A 13084-nucleotide genomic window follows, 5' to 3' on the forward strand; every position below is an offset into this window, starting at 1 on the left:
TCTCTGATTACTGTTTCTTGTTTCTACTTAAATTTCCTTCTGGTTCTACATCCCCCACCGCACGTCTTTTCTCCAAACTGAATCGACATTTATGCTTCTTCCTCCTCTAAAATTATTTTAAAATAAATTTCAACCATTGTACTGTATATTCCCGCTCATACAGCACTGCGTTTCTCCATGTCTTCAACAAGCAATCTTATCTTCCATCCAATGATCTCTATCTCCGTTTGTGAAAATTGGGAATTTCGAATCAGAATAAGCATTCATTCTCACCACACCCCCTCAAAGCTTCATGTACTCCCTTTCTGCATAATTCCACACCCACCCTCTCAATGCTTCCCCCTCACCCAGCCCTCTAAATCATTCCCCCACACCCAAAACACATACAATCATTCCCCTGCACCCCTCATACACTCAAACCTTCCCCCACACCCTACACACTCAGATCCAAGATGGCCGACTGGCGTACATTTTGTTACTTAAACATGTCCCCAACCATTTATTGACATGCATGGACCGATTTTCTCCAACCTTGCACAAAGGCAACACATGAGAGTACACCGTACATATGCAGAAGATTTTGTTTTGCAATCCGATCAAAAATGGCCGACAGACGGCCTTTAACTCTGAACAGCAGAATTACTAAAACCACGGGGGCTATGACATTTTATGTCTTTTTCTTCTTGTTGTTTATACAGTACTGTCGTGCGAATACCCTCCGGTTAATACCATGGCTCAAATGGCTTTAATTGAGGCGACGACCAAATCGGATTCAGCTATAAACCGCGGGAGGAAGAAGTGAAGAGGAAGAGGCGGAAGCGCTTACCTATAGCGATTCAACCGCAGCTCCGATCCTGCAGGGGAATTAACTCAACTAACACAAGATGTTGAATGGAAAGGGAAAATAATGCAAGGGTTTATTTACAAGGAATCGCGGGACAGGGAAATACGCGCCGGTAATAAAATGTCCTAAATCGGGATCCCGCACACCTCACCTCAGAAACAAGACAAAGGAAAATGAATTACAAAAATAACTGTCTGTCGTGTAATGGTTCGTGGGTGTGAGCTTATCTGTCTGCAGTCTTGTCCACCGTCCAACACGGCTCCAAGCTCCGGCGCAAGGAAGCCCTCCGTCCGCTTCGCCCACGCTCTGCTCGGCCCCGAGCCAACGCCCCACTCCAGGTTCCTCGTCGACCGCCCATGAGGTCCGTTCACTCACAGCACCAAAAGCACCGAGCACTGATAAATGGCGAACCCACGACCTCCAGGACCTCTCAAGACGAAGAGCCAAGGACGAACACGACAAGCGAAGGGCCAGCACAACTCAATACCAAGCGCCAAGTCTCAGCACGACGCAATACCAAGCGCAAACCGTCAGCACGACTCAATCCCCCAGAGCGAGGCACGTCAGCGAGCCCTTTTCTAACTTGGCATGTGACGTCAGTTCTGGCGCGTTACCAACCAGAGCCTCGTAGCTTCCCGCCGTTTGCCGAACCTCCTCACACCTTCCGCGCTGATTCGATCCAGGTTCGCGCCTTCTGCACCAACCAATCACAGTCCTCCTGGGCGTGGTTACAGCTCGTCTCACGCGATGTTGCTCGGCCAGCTGGTGGTGCGGCTGGCGGCAGCCATCTGGCGGTGCCCCGATCTGGCTTCCTGCCGGTCTTGTTCCAAGGTCATTGTAAGGGAAGGGGACGAATTAATGTGTGCTCAGGGCCATTCTAAGTGTTTATATGAGTATGCATTGCCATAAGGAACAAAGGTTTGGCGACAGGGACGACGACGAACAAAGGAATCTTATCCATAATCCCTGCACTATTTAGCACGCCCTGCTCCCTCGTAGCAGGGACACCAATACAGCTTATCCCGACAAACCGGACGACACATAGAACTTATTACAGGGTAGATTCCCTATCGTGACAGTCGAAGCATGTTACATATACAGATGTACCTGGCCCTAGATATTCCTTTACCCTCCGACATAACTACATTTATTAGTGAATTCAAAGTACGGAAAGTGAAATTCTAAATTCTAATGATCAACATTGCTGGAGGAACACATAGTATATGACATCACATGATTCATATTACACATTATAAAGTGCATTTCTTTGAGTACATAACCTTTTAAAAAGTGCATTGCAATGAATGACAATATAAAATCAGCATCAGATTCGCCTTCTTCTTATCAAATTAATTTGTAATTATAAATGCGGAAGTTTTAATCATACTAATGCATGATGTGCATTTTCAAAAGTCAAAATAGTGGAGTCTGCCCCTTCCTTCCTCTACCCTCCCCCCACACTCGCCCCCACCCCCCACGGGAGTCGACAATTAACCCTCTTAGGTCCACCAGACCTTCCCCTGGGGGGGTTTTCTGGAAGAGAGAGGGAGGGGGGGGGGGGCATAGCTGATGGTTCAGCTTTGGCTCCAGATACCTTTGCACCAGCCCTGTGCATAACAAATTACTCTTTCTCATACTCCAGCAAGTACTCAGGGTACATTTGGTCCTTATCAAAGATCACAAAGATTTGCGGGTTGCTAACGTTATCGACGCAGCTGTCGTATGGAATATCTGGTGTTTTCTCCGGAGGCCTGCGGTACGTCGCATCGCTCCGCACGAACTCTCCCACCAGGACTCGTGCCAAGAACATCTGCTTTGAACAATTGGACTCGGTGACATAGCGGTCAGAATATGCGGCATTCTTCGCAAAATAGACTCCTGGAGGCAAGAAAGATAGATTGATTGAAACATTTCATTACATTCCTCTATATCTACCCAGGCAAATTATTGTTTTATATATACAGTGCCTTAAGAAAGTATTCACACCCCTTGACTTCACATTTTGTTGCGTTACAGCCTGAATTTAAAATGGATTCAATTTGGGGTTTTTTTGTCACTGATCTACACAAAATACCCCATAATGTCAAAGTGTATTTTTGTTTTGGATTTTTCTTTCAAAATAATGAAAAATTAAATACAGAAATATCGGATTTACATAAGTATTCAACCCCCTGAGTCAACACTTCGTAGAAGTGGTTTTGGCAGCGATTACAGCTTCGAGTCTTCTTGGGTATGTCTGTATCAGCTTTGCACATCTGGATGCAGATTTTCTCAAGTTCTGTCGAGTTGGATGGGGAACATCGGTGAACAGCAATCTTTAATTCTTTCCACAGATTCTCAATGGGATTCAAGTCTGAGCTTTGGCTGGGCCACTCAAGGACCTTTGCGTTCTTGTTCTGAAGCAATTCCAGTGTTGTTTTGGCTGTATGCTTGGGGTCATTGTCCTGTTGGAACGTAAATCTTCACCGTAGTCTAAGGTCTTTTGGACTCTGTAAGCAGATTCTCCTCAAGGATTTGCCTGTATTTGGCTCCATTCATTGTTCCCTTGATCCTCACAAGTGTTCACACAAGTGGATTCCAATCAAGTTGTGGAGACATCTCAAGGATGATCAAAGGAAATTGGATGCACCCGAGCTTTCAATTTTGAGTGTCATAGCAAAGGAGTTGAATACTGATCGACTCAAGACATTTCATCTTTTCATTTTTAATTACTTTGTCGAAAATTATCAAAAAAAATTCCACTTTGACATTATGGGGTATTATGTGTGCATCGGTGAGAAAAAAAAATATCTAAATTTCATCCATTTTTAATTCAGGCTGTAACAACAAAATGTGAAAAAGTCAAGGGGTGTGAATACTTTCTGAAGGCACTGTGCAGTCATAATGGGGGCAGTGAGGTCACCTACGCACAAAACAAGAAAAATTATGAATTAAACAGAGGAGAGCAGTGAAGGTAAGGCAATGCCTTAACATGCAAGTAAAAGGGTTGGGTTAGGGTTCGTGGGTCTGCTACACAATTATACACGTTGACTTAATTATTTTGGCCATGCCATTTGTCACTAATGCCGTAACTCCACTGAGAACCTTATGGAATCAAACTCACTTGAGCCGAGCTCAAGTCAAACAGGAAGTAATGCACAACCTGATTGATCATGTTGGTTTCCTTCTAGCTGGATGAAGAGTGCTATGACATCATTGTGCCAATCCATCGGATGTATTTGCATCCTAAACACCATTGCGTTATCTTACTTATCATGCCCTGTGACTATGGTGGTCATAGAGCCAGGTAGCCACATAAGAGATCATATAAACAACTAATAGTCATCACCGCAACATGGAAGTGATTCTACTATTCTTCAATAAGCAAAGCACTCCTGAAATAAAAATTGTCAACTCTGCACTGCCCAATGCCAAGGACCACTTCCTTGTTCAGATGCAACCACTTCCTGTACATTTTAATGAGTCAGATGCAACCACTGCCTTGTTCACAAACCTTGCATCACTCTGATGAAAGAAAAAATAAATAGAAGAGATACTTATGCTAGTTGAGATACAACAATCTATTTGGTTTGTGCACTGCGAATAGGGGAACACAATCATACAGGGATTTCCCCTTCCAGCTTTCAAGTGCATAAATCTGATTTTGATGATGTTATCTGATATCTATCTGACAGGAGACATTAAGCCTTGAGGAGGAGACATTAAGCCTTGAGGAGGAGATTTGTTTGTGAAATAAATGTTCGCTCTTTCACGAGCCTCGATTCAGTATACAAAAAAAAAAAAAAAAAAAAAAAACTAAGCCTTGAGGAGGAGACATTAAGCCTTGAGGAGGAGACATTAAGCCTTGAGGAGGATACATTAAGCCTTGAGGAGGAGACATTAAGCCTTGAGGAGGAGACATTAAGCCTTGAGGAGGAGACATTAAGCCTTGAGGAGGAGACATTAAGCCTTGAGGAGGAGACATTAAGCTTTGAGGAGGAGACATTAAGCCTTGAGGAGGAGACATTAAGCCTTGAGGAGACATTAAGCCTTGAGGAGGAAACATTAAGCCTTGAGGAGGAGACATTAAGCCTTGAGGAGGAGACATTAAGCCTTGAGGAGGAGACATTAAGCCTTGAGGAGGAGACATTAAGCCTTGAGGAGGAGACATTAAGCCTTGAGGAGGAGACATTAAGCCTTGAGGAGGAGACATTAAGCCTTGAGGAGGAGACATTAAGCCTTGAGGAGGAGACATTAAGCCTTGAGGAGGAGACATTAAGCCTTGAGGAGGAGACATTAAGCCTTGAGGAGGAGACATTAAGCCTTGAGGAGGAGACATTAAGCCTTGAGGAGGGGACATTAAGCCTTGAGGAGGAGACATTAAGCCTTGAGGAGGAGACATTAAGCCTTGAGGAGGAGACATTAAGCCTTGAGGAGGAGACATTAAGTCTTGAGGAGGAGACATTAAGCCTTGAGGAGGAGACATTAAGCCTTGAGGAGGAGACATTAAGCCTTGAGGGGGAGACATTAAGCCTTGAGTAGGAGACATTAAGCCTTGAGGAGGAGACATTAAGCCTTGAGGAGGAGACATTAAGCCTTGAGGAGGAGACATTAAGCCTTGAGGAGGAGACATTAAGCCTTGAGGAGGAGACATTAAGCCTTGAGGAGGAGACATTAAGCCTTGAGGAGACATTAAGCCTTGAGGAGACATTAAGCCTTGAGGAGGAGACATTAAGCCTTGAGGACACATTAAGCCTTGAGGACACATTAAGCCTTGAGGAGACATTAAGCCTGGAGGAGGAGACATTAAGCCTTGAGGGGGAGACATTAAGCCTTGAGGAGGAGACATTAAGCCTTGAGGAGGAGACATTAAGCCTTGAGGAGAAGACAGTAAGCCTTGAGGAGGAGACATTAAGCCTTGAGGAGGAGACATTAAGCCTTGAGGAGGAGACATTAAGCCTTGAGGAGGAGACATTAAGCCTTGAGGAGGAAACATTAAGCCTTGAGGAGGAGACATTAAGCCTTGAGGAGGAGACATTAAGCCTTGAGGAGGAGACATTAAGCCTTGAGGAGGAGACATTAAGCCTTGAGGAGGAGACATTAAGCCTTGAGGAGGAGACATTAAGCCTTGAGGAGGAGACATTAAGCCTTGAGGAGGAGACATTAAGCCTTGAGGAGGAGACATTAAGCCTTGAGGAGGAGACATTAAGCCTTGAGGAGGAGACATTAAGCCTTGAGGAGGAGACATTAAGCCTTGAGGGGGAGACATTAAGCCTTGAGGAGGAGATATTAAGCCTTGAGGAGGAGACATTAAGCCTTGAGGAGGAGACATTAAGCCTTGAGGAGGAGACATTAAGCCTTGAGGAGGAGACATTAAGCCTTTGAGGAGGAGACATTAAGACTTGAGGAGGAGACATTAAGCCTTGAGGAGACATTAAGCCTTGAGGAGACATTAAGCCTTGAGGAGACATTAAGCCTTGAGGAGACATTAAGCCTTGAGGAGGAGACATTAAGCCTTGAGGAGGAGACATTAGGAGGAGACATTAAGCCTTGAGGAGACATTAAGCCTTTGAGGAGGGAGACATTAAGCCTTTGAGGAGGAGACATTAAGCCTTGAGGAGGAGACATTAAGCCTTGAGGAGGAGACATTAAGCCTTGAGGAGGAGACATTAAGCCTTGAGGAGGAGACATTAAGCCTTGAGGAGGAGACATTAAGCCTTGAGGAGGAGACATTAAGCCTTGAGGAGGAGACATTAAGCCTTGAGGGGGAGACATTAAGCCTTGAGGAGGAGACATTAAGCCTTGAGGAGGAGACATTAAGCCTTGAGGAGGAGACATTAAGCCTTGAGGAGGAGACATTAAGCCTTGAGGAGGAGACATTAAGCCTTGAGGAGGAGACATTAAGCCTTGAGGAGGAGACATTAAGCCTTTGAGGAGGAGACATTAAGACTTGAGGAGGAGACATTAAGCCTTGAGGAGACATTAAGCCTTGAGGAGACATTAAGCCTTGAGGAGACATTAAGCCTTGAGGAGACATTAAGCCTTGAGGAGGAGACATTAAGCCTTGAGGAGGAGACATTAGGAGGAGACATTAAGCCTTGAGGAGACATTAAGCCTTTGAGGAGGGAGACATTAAGCCTTTGAGGAGGAGACATTAAGCCTTGAGGAGGACACATTAAGCCTTGAGGACACATTAAGCCTTGAGGAGACATTAAGCCTTGAGGAGGAGACATTAAGCCTTGAGGAGGAGACATTAAGCCTTGAGGGGGAGACATTAAGCCTTGAGGAGACATTAAGCCTTGAGGAGGAGACATTAAGCCTTGAGGAGACATTAAGCCTTGAGGAGGAGACATTAAGCCTTGAGGATGAGACATTAAGCCTTGAGGATGAGACATTAAGCCTTGAGGAGGAGACATTAAGCCTTGAGGATGAGACATTAAGCCTTGAGGATGAGACATTAAGCCTTGAGGAGGAGACATTAAGCCTTGAGGATGAGACATTAAGCCTTGAGGATGAGACATTAAGCCTTGAGGAGGAGACATTAAGCGAGCTGTCCTGTCGATAGTTGGTGGAAGGTAAAAAAAAACACGATACATAATCATAATCCGTAAACTAATTGAATATATATATATATATATATATATATATATATATATATATATATATATATATATATATATGTACTGCAGTAAACTCATTGAATATAAATATATACTGTATATGATCAGAAGAAATTAAATAAGTTACGGACGTCAAAACGATCTTTTATTTTCGACAGGCTTTTGGCCAAGTAGGCCTTCTTCTCGGTCTACAAGAACAGCAGGCCTGCATGCATACAAGAAAGAGATTGGTATGATATTGATGTCTAAATAAAATACACACAAAAAGAAGAAATATTGTTAACGGCTGCTCACCTTCCTCAAGTTCAACAAGAGTGAGCTTACAGTTGATACTGTACACACGCACATATTATATAAACACATACACGCACTTATTCATATACTGTTTGTATTAATGTACATACACTGCCTACATTTGCCAATGACATATGTAAAGGTGAAAGAATATGAAAATATGAAGTGAATGAGTTGAGGTGAATGAGTTGACATCCGTTAATCGTGAAAATTTATGCCATGACGGAACTTTGTCCGAAGTTTGTGTATCCAAAAAGCACACGTCTCAGAATTGTGGTGTGTGATCGATTTGCAATTGATTTGATGGCAGAGATTTGAATATCGTCTATTGAGTGATCTGGTTGATCAAATGTACAGTGTAAGGCAGAGATTTGAATATCGTCTATTGAGTGATCTGGTTTATTAAAATGTACAGTGTAAGGCAGAGATTTGAATATCGTCTATTGAGTGATCTGGTTGATCAAATGTACAGTGTAAGGCAGAGATTTGAATATCGTCTCTTGAGTGATCTGGTTGATCAAATGTACAGTGTAAGGCAGAGATTTGAATATCGTCTATTGAGTGATCTGGTTTATCAAAATGTACAGTGTAAGGCACAGATTTGAATATCGTCTATTGAGTGATCTGGTTTATCAAAATGTACAGTGTAAGGCAGAGATTTGAATATCGTCTATTGAGTGATCTGGTCTATCAAAATGTACAGTGTAAGGCACAGATTTGAATATCGTCTATTGAATGATATTGTTGATTAATATGTACAGTTTCAAGCAGAGATTTGAATATCGTCTATTGAGTGATCTGGTTTATTAAAATGTACAGTGTAAGGCAGAGATTTGAATATCGTCTATTGAGTGATCTTGTTGATTAAAATGTACAGTATAAGGCAGAGATTTGAATATCGTCGATTGAGTGATCTTGTTGATTAATATGTATAGTTTCAAGCAGAGATTTGAATATCGTCTATTGAGTGATCTGGTTTATCAAAATGTACAGTGTAAGGCAGAGATTTGCCCTGATTGGTGTGAAAGTTACTGACCTCTGACCCTGTGTTATTGCGGCGTGTGTAGAGTGCGTTTGCAGTTTTTCCAACATGTTGTTCGGTTCACTTTTCACAAGTGATTAGGTATATGACCCACGTCGATTTACAGTCCATATAGGAGGTGATGGGGAACTTTAGTCTGGTGTTCGAACTGCGGTATATGCATGTAAACTATATGTAAATTTAACATTGTTTGCATTTTACATCACAAAAAATCGACTGTGTTATCTGGCAAAGCCAACTATGATTGCGTATGTCGCAAAATAAACTCTGAAAAATTTTTTTTGTTGCATTTTATAACAGAAACATTACAGAATGTTCCAGAAAGGCCAAATATGGTTTCAGTATATTCCAACTGTTTTCAAGTGTACAGTTTGTTCCAGAAGAAAGTTTCACATTGTGGAAATATCACCACCCCAAAGTGGACCGATGCTAGTTTATTGAATTGCTGGAATTATTCTCATCTTGGGGGTCGACAAGAGGGCGAGGGGGGAAGGTTTTGCCAGGAACTGATTTGGGCTGGAATTTGTCATTTGCTCCAGGTTCTGCTGGTGATAACTCGCCTGCTCCTCGGGAGAGACATCTTGGAAGGCCATGCCTCAAAGCATCGATCCGAAAGGTTATCATCAGGTGAAGAATCGAACCCCGACTACACAGCTCAAAGGTAAGTGTAACACCTGTTCGACTGAAGTGCATTAATCAAGTTTGTGGGAATACACGTTAAAATACATTATGTTTAATATCAGAAGATGTATTTTACCTGCACCGAGTGCAGTGCCGTTCTTTCCATGCAGTCGCATGTCAAAGTTAATCGTGCATATTCCTGTGATCGAGCTGCTTGAAGTCCCATGAAAAAGAAATCTCTCTTCAACTTCGCCTTGTCTTTTGTGGGACATCCACTTTTTTTTCCTGAATGAAGATGTATTGGAAAGGGTCAATAAATAAATACAAACTACAATAAAAGCAACATTGTCTGATTAGGTGATCTTAATCCTCCAGTTTACTTTAAAGAGATTGTGGGTAATAAGGCCCAGCATGGAATACTTGTCCCATTTCACAACTTACAAGAGAGATGTTGCTCGTCAATTGAAATACAGGGTGTTCCAGAAAGACCCGGACAACTTTGGTTGTTAATATATTGAGAACCACAAATGATACAACGATACTCTTCAGTTTATATGATACAGAAACTCATAAAGTTTTGTGCAGACATCAGCACACTTCAATGTGAGTTCCATTTGTCGCATGCAGGACATCAAGGTGGTACACGAGTTCTTGCCGTGTTGAGCTCATCATGTTTGCGTCCATCAGTGCGTATGTAGCTGTCATCCGAGAACGAAGATCCTGCAGGTCTGCCACCTTATTGTTGTACACAACATCTTTGACAAACCCCCACAGAAAAACAATCAAGTGGGGTTATGTCTGGTGATCGTGGGGGCCCGATGGTTGGTCTGTCTCAGCCAATCCAGTGACTTGGAAAATTTTCATTCAGGAGGGCTCAAACGACTAAGGCCCAATGAAGGGGAAGTTTTGTGCAGACATCATAAAGTTTTGTGCAGACATCAACACACTTCAATGTGAGCTCCATTTGTCGCATGCAGGACATCAAGGTGGTACACGAGTTCTTGCCATGTTGAGCTCATCGTGTTTGCGTCCATCAGTGCGTATGTAGCTGTCATCCGAGAACGAAGATCCTGCAGGTCTGCCACCTTATTGTTGTACACAACATCTTTGACAAACCCCCACAGAAAAACCATCAAGGGGGGTTATGTCTGGGGATCGTGGGGGCCAGATGGTTGGTCCGTCTCAGCCAATCCAGCGACTTGGAAATGTTTCCTTCAGGACGGCTTAAACGACTAAGGCCCAATGAGGGGGAATGCTGTCCTGTTGAAAAATGATATCGGGTTGCAGGTCTTCAATCTGTGGGAAGACAAATCTTTCCAACATGTTCATGCAGATTGTTGAGGTTACTGTGTCCTCTGCAAAGAAAAAACAAATCCACCAAGTGGTCATGGAGAAGGCCACACCACACATTGACCTTTGGACTTTCACGTATGTGTTCAATGACCACTGACCACGTTGGGGTTTTCAGAGCCCCAGATCCTCACATTGTGCCGGTTGACCTTCCCCGATACATGAAAGCAGGCTTCATCTGTAAACATGACCTTTTCAAGTAATCTTCATCATCCTCTATGTGATTGAGCATTTCCAAGGTAACGCCTTGCGTTTGGGTCCATCATTTGGTCTGAGTTCCTACAGAATCTGCACCTTATAAGTACAAAGCTTCAGTCTTTTATGCAAAAATCCTGTGTACAGTAGTGGTTGGTCATCCCAGTTTTCTGGATACACTTTATCCATCTGTAATACACTTTACAGTAAACACTTACACTTTACAGTAAACACTTTATCCATCTGAAATGATTTCTGTTGTTTCCTCAGCCACTGAAGATGGACAGAAGTTATGTATTAACCTCTTTTTTTATCTGTTTGTTTGTTTGTCTGTGAGCAGGTGGGTTTGTTAGGTGTGTTTGTCACAATAAGAAAGAAAAACCATGTGCAAATTAAAATATAGTTTGCAGGAATGGTGATGGGGGTAATGGATGCAAAATAGACTTGTTATGTCATTGATAAATGCCTCGCCATAAGTGTATGGTTTCTGTGTGAAAACGATAGAACATGGATGAAACTTCATGATGGACTTTTCACCAACTTCAGCACTACCCTCTCCCTCGTCCATAAGGATGGCAAATGTGTAACGCCTTGCGACCATGCGCCCAAGTTAAGACGTGAACCCATGCTGATATCTCCTCGGACTCGCCTGAAACTGCTTGCAACTGGGGGCATGGCGAGGTGCTCTGAGAGGCAGGATGTGGAGCCAATGAGCACACGTTCACGAGGTAAAAAAAGCCGAGGAGCGGGGACAGATGATGCAATTCAGCGGGGACAGTACAGGGAGAGGAGCTCAGTTGGAGCAGTGAGTTAGTTCAGAGAGTTGAGTGAGAAAGGATGAGATGATCAGTTCAGGAGCAAGAACGTTGAGAGGGACATCCCACAGAGCCCAGCAAGTCCGATGCGGCAGACAAACGAGGAAGGAATAAACGATGCCATGCAAGTGCGCCAGAGGTTACGGAACCTGAACGCGGGCCTCCAGGCACATGTCTTTCTCTCTTTCTCTCCCTCTCTCTATCTCTCCACCTTACCATCAGGCACATTAACCTTCAGGGCAAACATCTAGTGGGGCCAAGATATTTCTTCTTTGTGATCTCTGTGGTGTAACCGGTCAAGTTATTGTTGAAGCTGACAATATATCATGGGTGCAAGTGAATTTATTGTACAGAGAATTGTTGTGATACGTGTGCCTTTCCCTTGTTCTCTCTATCCCTCTTGCTTTCTCAATTTATAATAAACCTGTTTTCTCACCATTGGCATGTCAGCCTGGTGCGCGGTTTGGGATGGGGGAAACTTAACTGTGGCGTGAGTCAATTTCACGTCCATTTGGATATTTGGCACCAAGCCTCGTTAAGTGGTTCTTAAACTACAGTGGTTCGTCCTGGGTACATAGCTTGGCACCTATCCTTTCAGATGGGCGAACTGGCTGTAGGCGACAGATATCGTTAAATTTTCTGTACATCGTAAACTGATGAAGATATTTTTTTTGGCTTTCTTGGTGGATGGTGTAGGTCTCCAAGGACCATTTGTTGCTAAATTTGTGTTGTTTGGGTGGAAGATTTGACCTCTTGTGCACCGTACAGTGCACTGTCACACTGTTAGTCAGGATTGGGATCAGGACACCAGGTCTAAATCCGACGACTGTTACAATATTGTCGTGTTCCTGGGGATTAATATCCTCCACGGTAATGGGTAGCCGATCGACCTTAACACTCCGAGGTGTTTAATCCAACTATTGCAGAGTTAATATGCATAGGGGATGAGGCAGCGAAGACTAGCGAAGCTCTTACCTGCACGGATCCCACTGGACATTTTCGACCCTGGTAATCAACTCAACTCTACACGGAATTAAAATGTACAATAAAAAGGTTTAATAAAAGAAATGCCAGCAAACCAGAAAATCCATGATAAAACTAAGATTTCTAATCGAGGGACCCTCCATACAGACTCGTAAAACAACACAAGGGGAAAAATAACTGAAAGTAAAAATGTGTGTTTGTGTACTTATCTCTGGTCCCCTTGATTGTCCAGGATCGTCACAGGCCCCCGCGTCCCTGCGTGGGAAAACATGCCCTGGCGTGAAGTCCGTGCACGGGAAACAGGTCTTGGCGCGCAGTTCGCGCATGGGAAACAGGTCTT

The 13084-nt window shown here is 43.5% G+C and overlaps 1 protein-coding gene and 1 long non-coding RNA gene across 7 annotated transcripts in view; one reads left to right on the top strand and one right to left on the bottom strand.

The window, feature by feature from the left end:
* Positions 1-701: 701 nt before the first annotated feature.
* LOC137422864 (protein mono-ADP-ribosyltransferase PARP11) overlaps positions 702-13084 on the bottom strand; it is an 82235-nt gene continuing 69852 nt past the window's right edge. For all 5 annotated transcript variants that reach the window (XM_068109476.2, XM_068109486.2, XM_068109456.2 and 2 more), the window contains 2 exons: positions 9537-9685; positions 702-2722 (listed from right to left, as the gene is read on the bottom strand). In XM_068109476.2, coding sequence (XP_067965577.2) covers positions 2466-2722; positions 9537-9685 — 406 coding nt within the window. In that variant the 3' untranslated portion in view covers positions 702-2465. The remainder of the gene's footprint in view (positions 2723-9536; positions 9686-13084) is intronic.
* On the top strand, positions 7388-12192 carry LOC144889668 (uncharacterized). 2 transcript variants are annotated; one of them, XR_013621988.1, is made up of 4 exons: positions 7388-7398; positions 7602-7673; positions 9319-9440; positions 10028-12192. It is a non-coding gene; the product is annotated as an uncharacterized LOC144889668 (long non-coding RNA). The 2 variants fall into 2 exon arrangements; XR_013621987.1 differs by having other exon boundaries at positions 11450-12192.

This window comes from Myxine glutinosa, chromosome 1, assembly GCF_964187855.1.
Source record: "Myxine glutinosa chromosome 1, kmMyxGlut1.1, whole genome shotgun sequence".
Classification (NCBI taxonomy): domain Eukaryota; kingdom Metazoa; phylum Chordata; class Myxini; order Myxiniformes; family Myxinidae; genus Myxine; species Myxine glutinosa.